The sequence below is a fragment of the Melanerpes formicivorus genome, unplaced genomic scaffold (assembly GCF_026170545.1).
Source record: "Melanerpes formicivorus ecotype bairdi unplaced genomic scaffold, bMelFor1.0.p_v2 SCAF_7, whole genome shotgun sequence".
Classification (NCBI taxonomy): Eukaryota; Metazoa; Chordata; class Aves; order Piciformes; family Picidae; genus Melanerpes; species Melanerpes formicivorus.
The window spans coordinates 25,008,502-25,022,613 of NW_027142359.1; the positions used below are offsets into that span (position 1 = coordinate 25,008,502).

General features: G+C 51.9%; 2 protein-coding genes across 2 annotated transcripts; both read right to left on the reverse strand.

Moving 5' to 3' along the window:
• Positions 1-160: 160 nt before the first annotated feature.
• MGST3 (microsomal glutathione S-transferase 3) lies at positions 161-7,845 on the reverse strand. Its single transcript, XM_068141504.1, has 6 exons — positions 7,737-7,845; positions 4,826-4,949; positions 3,629-3,702; positions 2,282-2,339; positions 781-853; positions 161-430 (listed from the first exon to the last, which is right to left on the reverse strand). Exons 2-6 carry the CDS (start codon positions 4,940-4,942, stop codon positions 306-308), a joined length of 447 nt encoding a protein of 148 aa, XP_067997605.1. The 5' UTR covers positions 4,943-4,949; positions 7,737-7,845; the 3' UTR covers positions 161-305.
• Positions 7,846-9,311: 1,466 nt separating this feature from the next.
• On the reverse strand, positions 9,312-14,070 carry LRRC52 (leucine rich repeat containing 52). The gene is made up of 2 exons (XM_068140516.1): positions 13,446-14,070; positions 9,312-9,642 (listed from the first exon to the last, which is right to left on the reverse strand). Exons 1-2 carry the CDS (start codon positions 14,068-14,070, stop codon positions 9,389-9,391), a joined length of 879 nt encoding a protein of 292 aa, XP_067996617.1. The 3' UTR covers positions 9,312-9,388.
• Positions 14,071-14,112: the final 42 nt, after the last annotated feature.

Here is a 14,112-nt window from a genome sequence, read left to right on the forward strand (position 1 = left end):
TGAACTGAAGCATCCAGAAATGCTGTTGTATGGGTTGAACAGGTTGCAAGATGGCTTTTTCCCTCAGAACACCTCTGCCTGGCAGGCAGACTTCTGTAGACCCACAAAACCCAGAGTCATTCTAGCCCTCTGCAAAAGCCCTCCAACTTTAGAATGGAAATACAGAACTGACAACTTCATTTTATTGAATGAGAAGAAAGAAACCAAACAAACCAACCAGGAAATGAAATGTTCTAGAAGAAACCAAACACAAATCCCTTCAGTTTCCCAAGCAGGCATCAGGCTGGTCCTCACAGTGATCTGCATCATAAAGATCTGCAGCGACCCTGGGCGATCCAGCCAAGGTGCTGGCAGGCTGAGAAGATGCCTGTGCCCACCAGCCCAAGGAGTGCAAGTGAACCAATGGCCCCTCTCCTTCGATTTTTGGGGTCTGGAAACAAGACAGGCATGTTTAGTCAGTTCTGCAGCCTACCACTGACAGGCTCACCCACCCGGAAAGTTAAAGAGGGAGCAGGGAGCAAAGCTCAATCTTATGGCAGGCCCCAGCTCAGGCCGTGTACCCACCCTCCATCTATGCTGCCATTAGAGGAGAGCCCTTCCCACCAGCAGCAAAGTGTGATGCAGGGTCAGCAGCCTGAGGACCTGCCCCCTTTTCTCTGCACCCTCACTGGAAGCTCTATGCTGCCTCCTTGATGTGAGCTGGAGCAAAGAGCCCTGAAGCCACTGGAGGAGAACTGAGTTTCCAAGGCCCTGCTGTGTGCTGCAGGGTAAAGCCCTTACCTCCTGTGTAGTAGCCATAGGCATAGAGGATTCTCCCAAGGATCCAGGTCATGCCAAGCCCTGTGGCAACCCGCTAGAGAGAAAGGAGAAGCATTAAAAGGTTTTGGAGACTTGTTGCTGTTGTGTTCTGAGCTGTTAGAGCAGCTCTGCTTCAAAGAACCATAGAACTGTTTCAGTTGATCATTGAGTCCAGCCATTATCTAACTCTACCAAGCCTGGTGCTAACCCATGCCCCTCAGCACCACATCTCTGCCTCCTCTAAACACCTCCAGGAATAGCCAGCCTAAACCTCCCCTGGTGCAACTTGAAGCCATTTCCTCTCCTCCTATCATTTATTACTGGGGAGAAGAGACTGACCCCCCCACCTTGCTCCAACCTCCTTGCAGGCAGTTGTAGAAAGCAATGAGGTCTCCCCTCAGCCTCCTTTTCTTGAGGCTGGGTTCTTGAGGAACCCCAGTTCCCTCAGCTGCTCCTCATAAGACCTGCTAAAAGTGATCACCAACTACAGCCTGGTCCTGACCTTGCTAGGACACCTGGGGGTCAGCACTGGGGAAGCAGGTGACTGATGTGCAGGGTGCTGGGGTGGGTTTTGTGCAAGAGCTACTCTTTTCATTACACTTATGGGGAGAGAGGATGTGATGTGCTGCAGAACCTTGCTCTTATGCAGCACAGTTCTTCCCAAGCAAGTAGTGGTTGTCACACAGGCAGCAGGTGTCAAATCTCACCTGCCCAGTCAGTGAGCTAGACCAAACACCGGGATCCTGGGGGCAGCTGTTGCCCCCAGCCCTAGTCTGCAGTCTCCAGCAGTTACAAGGGTTTTCCTGTTACAGGTATTACAAACTTCCACCTTGCCTCTTAATTTGGAGCTTGCTGCAAGGTGGCTCCAGTTGACCACATTTGTCTCTGCTGCTTCCTTCTGTCTCTCAAAAAGAGTACTCAAGGAGGACCTGATTTGTCTATTGGTGGCAAAGAAACAGCTACTGGTTTTGGCCTCTCCCACACCTGCCTCCTTAGGAGCTGTCTACATCTCTCAGATGAAATAATCCAGGCTTTTTCTGCTCCTTTGTGCACCTCCTTTGGTAGCAGAAGTGAGTGGGAAGATCACCATGTACCCTGTCTATTCTCATCAGAAACTCCTCATCAAAATAGAGTTAGATCTTTAGAAGTGGGGGGGAAGAGGTTTCTGTTCACACAACCAGCCCTTCCCACTCATGGACTGGAGGCTGTGAATGCTTCTGTTTGTCCAACAAAGCAGCCTGAGGGAAAGGAAAGGCATCTAATTAATAGCTGTGGCAGCAGTGATGAGGTTACTGAATACTTGTGATTCCCCTGCACAAGATCTTCTGCAGCTGCACTTTTCAGAAGGGACACAGCCTTGAAGCTAGTGAAGGAACCTGCTGCCTCCAGAAGGGCAAGCTTGGCCTCCTGCTCTCCACCCTCCCCAAGTCAGGGAGCAAGAGCAGAGTTCAGTCATGCAGACCTGCACCGCAGCGTCACTTACCGGGTGGTAGAGTCCACCAGTGGCTAAAAAGAACAGGAAGGCAGGGTAGACTTCCAGTCTGAAAAGAAAAGCCAAGAGAGGCTGTGTTTGTGCCCATGCTGCTTACAAAGAGGAAACTCCAGAAACACAGACAGCTGTGAGCGTTACCTGCCAAGGTCTCTGTTGGGCCTGGCTATTACAAGTTCCATACTCAGTACTGTTGGCCACAGAAGGAGGAAAGAGGGAATCTGAGCATGCCAGACTTTAAGGACTTCTCCCCACGTCCCTAACTCTATTCAAAGCTATCCACTCAGCTTTTCCATTTTGTGCCCCAAGCCACTGCTAAACCCTCCTTACCATCAGCTAGCCCAGGAGTGGTTCCTCCCAGCACTCCTCTGACCAGGTCCACAGTAGCTGAGTGGATTCAGGCCTCTTCCCAGGGAGACCTGGGCAGCACAACAGCCTGGAAAGCCAATCAGATCCTGGGCTGCATCAGGAGAAGTGTGGCCAGCAGGTCCAGGGAGGTGATTCTCCCCCTCTACTCAGCTCTGGTGAGACCCCACCTGGAGTACTGTGTCCAGTTCTGGAGCCCCTATTACAAGAGGGATATGGATGTGCTGGAACGTGTCCAGAGGAGGGCCATGAGGATGATCAGAGGGCTGGAGCACCTCTCCTATGAGGACAGACTGAAGGAGTTGGGGCTGTTCAGTCTACAGAAGAGAAGGCTCCAAGGTGACCTAATTGTGGCCTTCCAGTATCTGAAGGGAGCCTACAAGAAGGCTGGGGAGGGACTTCTCAGGATCTCAGGTAGTGATAGGACTAGGGGGAATGGAATGAAGCTGGAGGTGGGGAGATTCAGGCTGGATGTGAGGAGGAAGTTCTTCACCATGAGAGTGGTGAAGCCCTGGAATGGGTTGTCCAGGGAGGTGGTTGAGGCCCCATCCCTGGAGGTGTTTAAGCCCAGGCTGGATGAGGCTCTGACCAGCCTGATCTAGTGTGGGGTGTCCCTGCCCATGGCAGGGGGGATGGAACTAGATGATCCTTGTGGTCCCTTCCAACCCTGGCTGATACTATGATACTATAATACAGCAGATCAGCAGCCCCCAGACAGGTTCCTTTGGAAACAAGATTTCTAGTGCCTTAAGGCAAAGGGCCAGGCACTGGGGAGGAGGAGGCTGCTTCACAGCCCCATCTCATGGTTTAAGGCATGGTAAGGGGCCAGCAGGGCCTTCTGCTAAGCACTGCATGGCCATGTGTTGTCCTCAAGCTTTGAGCCTGAAGCCAAGCAGCTGGCAGCAGTGAGTCTCTAGCTGTAGGCCTGCTCCAGAGCCTGGTGTGCTCTCAGCCCACACTCAGGCCGGTACTTACGTGTTCTGGTGTGCGCGCTGGATGCAGTTGAACACTCGCCCATGCTCGGGGTCTGTGCTGTACATGGTTGGATACTGCCAGAAAACACAAACCACCAGCAGCCTGTCAGCAACTGCACTCTGGGCTGGAGAGCCTGTTCTGCAGTGAGGAGTGTGGCCTGCAGCACCCCTCCCCAGGGAGCCCAGATTTAAAATGTAGTCAGTGTTTCCTGCCTGTGCTCCACAAATGCTTAGTTGAAACGGCTCTTGCTTCAGGCCACTTCCTGAAATCCCTAAGGGCCTGGCTACTCCCTGGAGCTGGCCCTTCTTCGAAGAGAAGATAGCCAGGCACAAGGAGACCTCCCTATCAAATCACATCTTTCTGGGAGGGAGAGAAGCAGGGTTACAGAGAACATGCCCCAATGTGTCCCGTGGAGAACTGTCAGCAGCCCATCACCCAGGAGCAGGCTGGGAGGATGCTGTCTTCCTCAGCACAGGGTTGCAGCCTGGCTGTAGAGGCTTCCCCAACCCTGAAATACAGTGTCCTGTGCACCACACTGGGCATTTTTGCTGCACCATGCAGGACTGGAGCCACCCCAACAAGCACCTAGGGCCTGTGGCACCTTGCACCCACCCCTGCTTGTCACTTCCCCAAGTGACACGAGGAAAGAGCAAAGGAGCATTTGTGCTTGGAGCCAAATGGTACAGCAAGCACTGCCTGCCACTGCCCTGACTCATGGACTTGCCATGAGTCATGTGGGCTTGCCCCCACCCAGCACACAGCCCTGCCCAGTTTATGGGCAGCTCAACAGATGAGGGAAGGTCACTTTGAAAGACTCTTGTGATAGGGCTTGTGTGCTCCCTCTGAGCTACTGAACCCCCTCTGTCACTTTTGTTCCACTTGAACCCCTTTTCCCCCAGTGCTGCACCAGCCTTCTTTGCAGGGAGGTTTCCTGCACATCAGTGCTCCCAGGTTCAAAGCCTGGCACCCTCAGCTGCCTTGGCCTGATGCCAAGTGCCTGATATCCCAAACTCTGAGCTTTGTCATGCTGTCTGCTCCAGTCTGGAAAGCCAGAATGGCAGCTCCATCCCTCCTGCATCCATGTGGCAGGGCAGGAAATGTCAGCAAGACACTCCAAAAAACCCCAAAAAAGATGTCAGCTGCACCATCCCTCACAGCCCAGCTCCAACCTCCCCATCCCTCAGCCCAAGCACTCACCTCCACGTTGTACTTCTTGCGGGCCTTGGCCACTTTGACCGCGAGGTGCCCGACCAAGACAAAGCTGGCAGCTCCTGTCAGCATGACATAGCCATACTCCTTTGAGAGAACAACCATCTTGCTGCTGTTGGACAAAGAGAGCCCATTACTGTCTCAGGGTGTGACTGGAGAAGTGGCAGCTCACTACAGGCATGGGTGAAAGAGCTACTGAGCACAGACCCCAAGACCTGCCAGCATGGGGACTGGGTGAAGGAAAAGAGGCCTTCCAGTGCCTGAAGAGAGCCTACAAGAAGGCTGGAAAGGGACTGTTTAGAAGGGCCTGCAGTGACAGGACAAGGGGCAGTGGTTTGAAATTAGAGAAGAGCAGATTTAAGCTGGATGTTAGGAGGAAGTTCTTTACCATGAGGGCAGTGAAACTGCTCAGGGAGGTAGTTGAGGCTCTATCCTTGCAGATTTTCAAGGCTCTGGACAATCTGATCCTGTGGAGGATGTTCCTGCTTACTGCAGGGAGGTTGGACAAGATGACCTTTGGAGGTCCCTTCCAATCCAAATCATTCTACATAAGATTCTATGAAGCAATGAGTTGGGGAATTTTCACCTCTTGGTGCCTGCTGGGCATTGGGCAGTACAAATCAAGGGCTCTCTGCTCAGTTCCTGTCAAGCAACACTTAAAATCATTTCAGTGCTGGTGGGAGGTGGTGTCTGGAGGGCCCTGGTCCAGCCTCCAGCTCAGAGCAGGACTACAGCCAACAACAGTAGGTCCCATCAGCTTGGCTGCGTCTAAGTCCCACGACCTCACTGACACAGTGCTGTGCCTGCAGGGACACTCTGGGGAGATGGATAAAAACTGCTCCTTCACCAAGAGCTCCAATGCAAGAGCTCCAAGACCAGAGCTACAGTCCACCAAATGAAGCAAGGAAACAGATTCAGGAGAAACCAAAGGAGGTGCTCCTTCATGCAGCAGGAAACAGCTGTGGAACTCCCTGCCAAGGGATGCTGCCAATGCAGGTAGCTTTTATTAGCTCCTGGGAAACTGGGCAGATTCTGGGAATGAGAGGCAAGGTAGGACTTGTAATACAACCAAATGTGAACTGGCTCAGAAATCCTGAGCTGAAAGGAGCTGAGCTACATGAATGGTTAGTTTATACCACTGAGGTCCTCCTTACATAAAATAATTATAATGAAAGCTACCACAAGAGCAATAATAACCAAACCTTTTTAGCAAAGAGGAGTTGGCAAGGTGAACAATGCTCACAGCTTCAAGGAACCCTCTCAGAGTCACAAATCAGTGAACAGTCTCCAGCAACAAGCAACTGCTGGCATTGACCAGCTGCATGAGCAAGTCTGCCAGCCAGGAGACACTAAGGCCTGCGTGACTTGCATTTAATGCATCTGCACCTCCTCATGCAGATCCAAGACAGAAGTGCAGAGCAGAAGGTGCATCCAGCAGCCTCCACCACATCACCCTGCAGCAAGACCTTGTTACATGCTTCTCCCTTCTTCCTGCTCCCCATCTACTGGGCATGCCATCACCTTGTGCTGCTGGGAGCTGCCTGACACCAAGCACTCCAACACCTTTCCCAGCTGCAAGGCAGCACAAGAGCCCTTCCTCACAACCACTTAGCACAGGTCCTCTTGTACAATCCCAAACCTCAGGCATTGTCTGTCTGCATGACCCAAAATGGTGCATCAGAAGAAGGCAGCAGAGATGTCTCCAGCTCTGACAAAATTCCCTCTCCAAACCAAATGTCAGATGATTCCTATCTCCATCTGGTGCCTCCACAAAGTGGAGAAGTTTTGGTGTCTCTTGTACTGTCCCACCACCACAATCTGTCACTGAACCAGTGCAAACAGCCTTCCCACTGCAGCAGCACTAGCACCCTTCACATGGGATCCTCAAGAGGGGGTTAGTTTTCCTTTGCAACGGGATCATTATGGATGGAGCAAGGTGTGGACAGCAGCTGACTTTGTCCACATCAAGTCTGGTAAACAATTTAGCAGTAAGCACATTCAAAACCTCACGTAATAAGAAACGTCAGCTGAACCCACGTGTAGTAGGGGATAGTGCCTGACAGATAAGACACTGAAAAGAGAACAAGTTCCCACCCTGTAGAGCAGGTTGATGGGCACATTTGCCCCTTCAAATGACAGGGTTGGTGGAGAACCCTACCTGCCAGCATCGACCAGGCATTTTATCTTCATGGTGTTAAATTATAATCCAGGGGTTGTCAGTACAGTATTTTATCAGCACAGTGGGGAGTATTACAAAGCTACGACTCCTACCCTACTAGTGTAAAAGTGTTGCTCCAACTTTTGCTCTAGTAATCTGGAGACCAACAAAGCACTCCGAAGTCCGCAGGACCATCCGATTGCCGCGCCTCGCCTCGCCTCGCCGCTGTTTCCGGAGCTTGTGCACTTCAGTAACCTTTGTCTGCTGCCGCAAGGACTTGCTGACAGCCACTGATGCACAGGCCTGAGTTTGTGTCCTCCCTGCACAAGCGTTCAAGGTGGGAGCCACACGACCAGGGGATTCTGCAGCATGAGAGAGCACTGCTGCAACCTGCACAGAAGAGCTGCCCGGAGGTGCCTTCACTCCAGAATAAGGCTCCTTACCAAGTCTGCCATAACACGGGGGCAATTATGAGTCAGCAAAGCTGATTAAACCTCCCCGTTCTTAGATTCCGGTAGCACTACCCGACCCAAGGGCAGACTTTCTCTCCGGCCAGGATGAGCTCCAAAGGCTCTGCAAAGCGGGAGGGGTGGGGTGTCAGACTCCGCGCCTGAGCCCCCGCGCTCTGCCCTCCCCGCGGCCCCTTTCCCCGCAGGGACAAAGGGGAAGGCTCGGCCCTTTGTTCTGTGCTCCCTACCATCAGGGTAACCAGCACCAAACAAGCCCCCGGCTCCCACTCACCCTTCGGCGCGGCGCGGAGCAGCCCAAGGCGCAGCGGCAGCGGGACCAGGACGGAGCCGAGAGCTAGGACGGGACCGCGAGCTGGGCTGGCCCGGGGCGGGGCTCTTCCCCCGGCACTGCCCCCAGGCGGCACTGCCCCCAGGTGGCACCCAGCGGCGGGCGGAGCGGAGCGGGGCGGGGCGGGGCGCTGCTCGGGGTGGCAGTGAGCGCCCTGGTGGGAGGTGCGTTTGGTACCAGGCCGTGTGGCTCTGCGCGGGTTTTGCTGTGCCTGTGTCTTGCAGCTCCCCATGGAGCATCGGTCCTATGTGGGATGAAGAGCTGGAGAGCAACTCTGTGGAGGTGCTGGATGGTGAGGAGCTGGACATGAGCCGACAGTCACAGCCCAGAAGCCAACCGTGTCCTGGGCTGCATCCCCAGAAGCGTGGGCAGCAGGTGGAGGGAGGGGATCTGCCCTTCTGCTTCGCTCTGCTGAGCCCCCACCTGCGATGCTGGGTCCAGCACTGGAGTCCTCAACACAGGAGAGACATGGACCTGCTGGAGCAGGGCCAGAGGAGGCCACAGAAATGATGCCAGAGCTGGAACCTCCCTGCTGTGAGGACAGACAGGGAGAGTTGGGGTTGTTCAGCCTGGAGAAGAAAAGGCACTGGGGAGATCTTCTTGTGGCCTTTCAGTACTTAAAGGGGCTGATCAGGAAGCTGGAGATGGCCTTTCTAGCAGGGCCCGTTTGTGACAGAACACAGGTGGTGATTTTAAACTAAAAGAGAGGAGATTTAGACTAGCTAAAAGAAGAAACTTTTTACAATAAGGGTGGTGAAACGCTGGCCCAGGTTGCCCAGAGAAGTGGTAGATGTCCCATCTCTGGGAACATTCCAGGTCAGGTTGGATGGGGCTCTGAGCAACCTACTCTCATAGAATCAATAAGGTTGGAAAAGACCTCAAAGATCATTGAGTCCAACCTGCCACCCAACACCTCATGACTACTAAACCATGGCACCAAGTGCCACATCCAAAGCCCTCTTGAACACCTCCAGGGATGGTGACTCCACCACCTCCCTGGGCAGCCAATTCCAACGGCAAATAACTTTCTGTGAAGAACTTTCTCCTCACCTCAAGCCTAAACTTCCCCTGGTGCAGCTTGAGACTGTGTCCTCTTGTTCTGGTGCTGCTTGCCTGGGACAAGAGACCAACCTCCACCTGTCTACAACCTCCCTTCAGGTAGTTGTAGAGAGCAATAAGGTCTGCCCTGAGCCTCCCCTTCTCCAGGCTAAACAACCCCAGCTCCCTCAGCCTCTCCTCATAGGGCTTGTGTTCAAGGCCTCTCCCCAGCCTGCAGGGGTGTTAGACTAAATGACCTCAGATTGTACCTCTTCAAGTCAGTCCCTATGACCTTTCTTTGCTGTGGTTTCACGGTGAGGTGGGAGTGTAAACCACCTGGCACTGTGCACTCCTCTTATGCCTCCTAAAAATATTATGCCAGAGTCCTGGTGGAAGAAGACAAGTGGAGGAAGCACAGTGAGTGAACTGGGAGCACAAAGACTTTCATCTCTTGCAGTTTTATTTCATCTGGAGTGGGACATCAAGTGGGAAACTGGGCAGGAAAGGCTGCCTTCAGTTCCCACAGTGAGCATTCAGAAGGATTTGCAGAACTGATCCTATGTGACTGTGTCTTCCTCCTCCTCTTCCTCCTCCCCCTTTGAAGTATGGAATTCATAGATGACAACACAGATGCCAGCCAGCCAGGCTGCCATGGTGCCAGCAAAGAACATGCAGAAGCCAACGAGGCACAGAAAGATGTAGTCCTGCTTGTACAGCTGGGTCAGGCAGCTGAAGTGGAGCTGTACCTCCACCACAGGCATTTTCTGGCCATGCAGGCTTTCTGGGGTGTAGCAGGTGATGTTGTCAGCATCTGCAGAGAGAAAAGCAGAAGCAAGACACTCACTTGTGTTAAGCATTCATGAGCAGGATTGTTGGTAGAAAAATGATGGAGGGGTGTGCTAATCTCCTGGGAAATGTCTACAAATATCACATCCCTCTCTCTCCATGTCTTAGGTAAAACCAGACAGGCAAACTCTTGCCAGGTTGCCAGGATGATGTCCAAAGGAAAATACTGCCCACTGGATCATGCCACTGTGGCAAACTGCTGTCCCTGCACCTTTCATCTCTGCTGATGGAGTGCTTTATTTTGGTAGAAGAGCACTTGTGTTTGGATTTTTAATCTCAGACATCTTCTGAAGTGATGTAGCCTAAATTATGCTGGAATAATGAGGCTTGTGTGCATTGGACAACTGGGGGGTGTTTGCAGGTAGGCACTGCCTCACCTGCTCAGAGGTACAGGAAGAGGAAATTCATCAGTGATTGAGTTCCACTTATGATTCATTCAACAAGGCCAAGTGCTGGGTCCTGCACTTTGGTCACACCAACCCCACAAACATTCCAGGCTTAGGGAAGAGTGGCTGGAAAGCTGCCAAGCAAAGGCCTGGGGGTGCTGGCTGACAGGTGAATAGAAACCAGCAGTGTGCTCAGATTGCAAAGAAGGCAAACATCTTCCTGGCCTGTATCAGAAACAGTGTGACAAACAGGACCAGGGAAGGGATTGTCCTACACTTGGCACTGGTGAGGCTACACCTTGAGTACTGGAGACCCTCACTACAAGACAGACATTGAGGTGCTGCAGTGGGTCCAGAGAGGAGCAACAAAGCTGCTGGAGGGTCTGGAGAGCAAGTCTTGAGAGGAGTGGCTGAGGGAACTGGAGCTATTTAGTGTGGAGTAGAGGAGGCTGAGGGTGGGCCTGTAGTAAGGTGGGTATTGGACTTCTCTCCCAAGTAAGAAGCAATAGGACAACAGGCAATAACCTCAAGTTGAACCAGGGGAGGTTTAGACTGGATATTAGAAGAAAGTTCTTTATAGAAAGGGTTTGCAAACACTGGAAGAGGCTCCCCAGGGCAGTGGCTGAATCCTTGTTCCTGGAGCTGTTTCAAAGAGGCAGCAATGTGGTGCTAAGACAACTTCCTGTCAGCATCTAGACTACACAGATCCACCTGAGCATACAACACTGCTGCAGAGGTGCTCTGTGGAGCAGCAGCAGCTTTTTGAGGGCCAGGATAGGTATCTGCTTGCATTAGATTTCAGGGCTCTGTCCCAACATCCCTTTGCACTGGAGCTGTCATCTCCTGTTGCAGCCCTCAGTTTAGGGCCAACTAGTCCCAGTAAAGAGGGAGCTGCCTAAAGGCAGCTGGCTGTTGGTGACACAGGGTGTTCAGCCTGTGCACAGCTTTACTGGCAATGTGAAAGCTTTGCCCAGCCCTCACAGCAGTCCCAGGAGGCACACAGCCTCTTAGGGACTCACCCACATCTTACCAAGACACAGCAAAACCTAACACAGCAGGGAAGTGAAGCAGCCTCCTGGGTTTCTTTGCTTCCCCATTTTCCCAAGCATGGTGCAGGGATCCATACTCTTACCCCTGTTTTTTGCTTCCATTGCCTTTCCTACTCCTACCCTCTCAAGCTGCTTGCAGAGAGCTTTATTCTCCTGTTTCAAGGTTCAGTGTGTTATCTCCAATCTCACTGATAAGAACAGTACTTCTTTTACACTGTTCCATATCTGCCTGTAACCTGTACAGGAAAATAAAACACTTTACTGCCTATGGGGAGGTTAGTGCATCTAACAAGACACAGAAATGTCCCCAATTGGGTTCTGTCTTAACACCAGCTTCCATTTGCTCTTCCCCTTTCTCCTCTTGGGCTCTTTTGTGGCCATTTCTTACTTGACTGTAAGGAAAGAACTCTTGGAGACCCTGTTTCAGAGAAACAGTTTTTCATCAGAAGGAAGCTGTGCTGCTGCAGCCCATGGGACTCAATGCTCACCTGCATTGCACACACATTTCTTATTTTGGGACACTCTGGGGTGCTGGAGAAAGAGTGAGAACATATGGAGCCTCCCAGCCATAAGAATGCTGACACTTCTCTGAGTACAGCTTGCATTCTGTTTCACTCTGTCAATCAAATGCCATCTAGGACCCAAACCAGAGCTCCCAAAGTCTTCCATTGACCTCTGAGTGTTGAGTCACAGTCTGACACAGAGGATCAGTCAAACATACCTGCTCTGAGGAGCACTGTGACAGCTGGAGGTGGCAGGACTTGTAATTTTTATGTGTCTTGGCACAACAGCTGCCATGCTTTTAAGGCAAAGGGCACTGTGGACACTTTCCATGCTTGAAAATGTGTCAGCAGGGAGCAGGGTGTGATCACAACCCCATGGAAGTGAGCAGCTAAAATCCTGCTGAGTTCCACACTACTCAAACTTCTCCCAGAGACCCTACCAGTGAGAGAGGTGCTGGCTTTCAACTCAGCTTTGTTTTCAGCATTGCACAGAATTGCTGCTGTAGAGGTTGTATGAATTAGGTCTGCCTGCCAGGCAGTTTGTGCAGGAAGAGGCTAGCAAGAGGTGTTTAAGGTGAAGGGGACAGTGGTGGAGAGCTCAGGGCTGGAAAGGCTGCCCCAAGCAGGTCAGAAGAGAGGCAGGCAAGCTTTTCTACAGAGGTGTGGGGGTGTTTAACTGGTCATTATGGACATACTGGTACTGAATAGAATTAGAATAGAATAGAATTAACCAGGTTGGAAAAGACCACCGAGATCATCAAGTCCAACCTATCATCCAACACCATCTAATCAACTAAACCATGGCACCAAGTGCCTCATCCAGTCTCTTAAACACCTCCAGTGGTGGTAACTTCACCACCTCCCTGGGCAGCCCATTCCAATGGGCAATCACTCTTTCTGTGAAGAACTCTTTCCTAACATCCAGCCTAAACCTCCCCTGGTGCATCTTGAGACTGTGTCCTCTTGTTGTTCTGATGCTGGTTGCAGCCCCCACCTGGCTACAGCCTCCTTTCAGGTAGTTGCAGACAGCAACTGCAGCAGCTTTTGGGGAGCCACATTGGGCTCCTCGTTCTTAGCACTGCAGCAATAGGATGCTGTGACTGACAGGCACAGGAACACCTCCTGAGGCTGTAGTCAGGCATTTTAGACCAGCAGCAATGTCCTTCCTAGATATAGGCTCACCCTGATTTTGCTGGCATAGAACCGTAGAGCAGCCATGGTCTGCAGGCTGTTAGCAGTTTCAGATCAGTCAGGAGCTTAAGGTAGGAGAGGTAGAAGACAGTGCAGCTGACCCCAGTTGGCTCACAGGTGCATCCTATATCATAAAAGTCACCTTCAGGTCTTCCTCCTCCACCTTCTCTCGAGATCACCATCATTGTGCTCCTCAAGACTGCTTTTCTGTGTATTGTGACTGCTGTACGTTCACTGGGCTGAGTATAACTTTGTATACTTTATATTTACATTAGTTAATTTTGCTGTTTCATTCAATCTGTTTTAATTGCAGACTCTCCTTTTCTGGATCTCCCTTCTTGGCAGGAGAAGGGTCATTGGGTGATAACAACTGCTATAGTTTAGCCCTTGATAAAGGATAAACATAGGCAAGCCTACACCTCCCAGGCTGTTCTGAGGATGTGAGCAAGTGTGATTGTGGGTGAAGCATGTGTAGCCCAGCTGCTTGGATCTGTGTTTTGCCCAACACCAGAAGATGGGACTCAATTTTGACATGCAGCAGCACAGTGCCATGACATGAAGTTTTGAGAAAGAGAACAGTGAGTCCTCTCAGTTCCACACCAGTCTGCAGGAGAAGGGTCCTGCCTACACAGCCCTCACCTGGAAAATGAACGTTGCTCTCTGTCATCCAGGTGATGAAGTCCAAAAAAGAACAGTTGCAGTGCCACAGGTTGTCACTGAGCCCCAGAAACCTCAGGTTGGGCAGGTCACGGACAGTGCTGGTGTCCAGAAATGTTAAGCCTGTCCGGCTCACGTCCAAGTGCCTCAGCCAGGTGTTGTTGGTGAAAGCAGCCTTCTCGATGGCCACAAGGTTGGGATTGTCTGAGATCTTCAAAACCACCAGGCTAAGGAGGTTAGAGAAGGTGCTGAAGGTGACTTGTGTGAGGTTGTTGAAACTGAGGTCTAGATAGACAAGCTTGGCCACGCCAATGAAAGTGAAATCCAGGTCGTCCCCCAAGAGGTTCCTCCTGCAGTCCAGATAGACCAAATCAGCCAAGAAGCTCAGTTCCACGGCTGGCAGGAACAGGATGTTGTTTGCTGCCAGAATCAGCTGCCTGGTGTCCAGTGGGATGGCCACAGGGAACTGCTGCAGCTGTTGCCCTGTGCAGTTCACTTCCAGGTACTGACAAGTACACCTGCTTGGGCAGTTTATCCTCTCTGATGCCATCCCCATCCCCAAAAGAAACACGAGGCTCAGGGGCTGCGGTCTGCTTGAAGGAGACATGGTCTAACACCTTCCAGGCCACTCAGTCCATCGGGGACTGTG

Coding starts and splice junctions, on each gene's coding strand:
- LRRC52 (XM_068140516.1), bottom strand. CDS start 14,070: ATGTCTCCTTCAAGCAGACCGCAGCCCCTGAGCCTCGTGTTTCTTTTG. Junction 9,643..13,445: donor GAGCAACGTTCATTTTCCAG/GTGAGGGCTGTG, acceptor TTCTCTCTGCAG/ATGCTGACAACATCACCTGC.
- MGST3 (XM_068141504.1), bottom strand. CDS start 4,942: ATGGTTGTTCTCTCAAAGGAGTATGGCTATGTCATGCTGACAGGAGCT. Junction 2,340..3,628: donor CAGCGCGCACACCAGAACAC/GTAAGTACCGGC, acceptor TTTTCTTTTCAG/ACTGGAAGTCTACCCTGCCT. Junction 854..2,281: donor CTGGTGGACTCTACCACCCG/GTAAGTGACGCT, acceptor CTTTCTCTCTAG/CGGGTTGCCACAGGGCTTGG.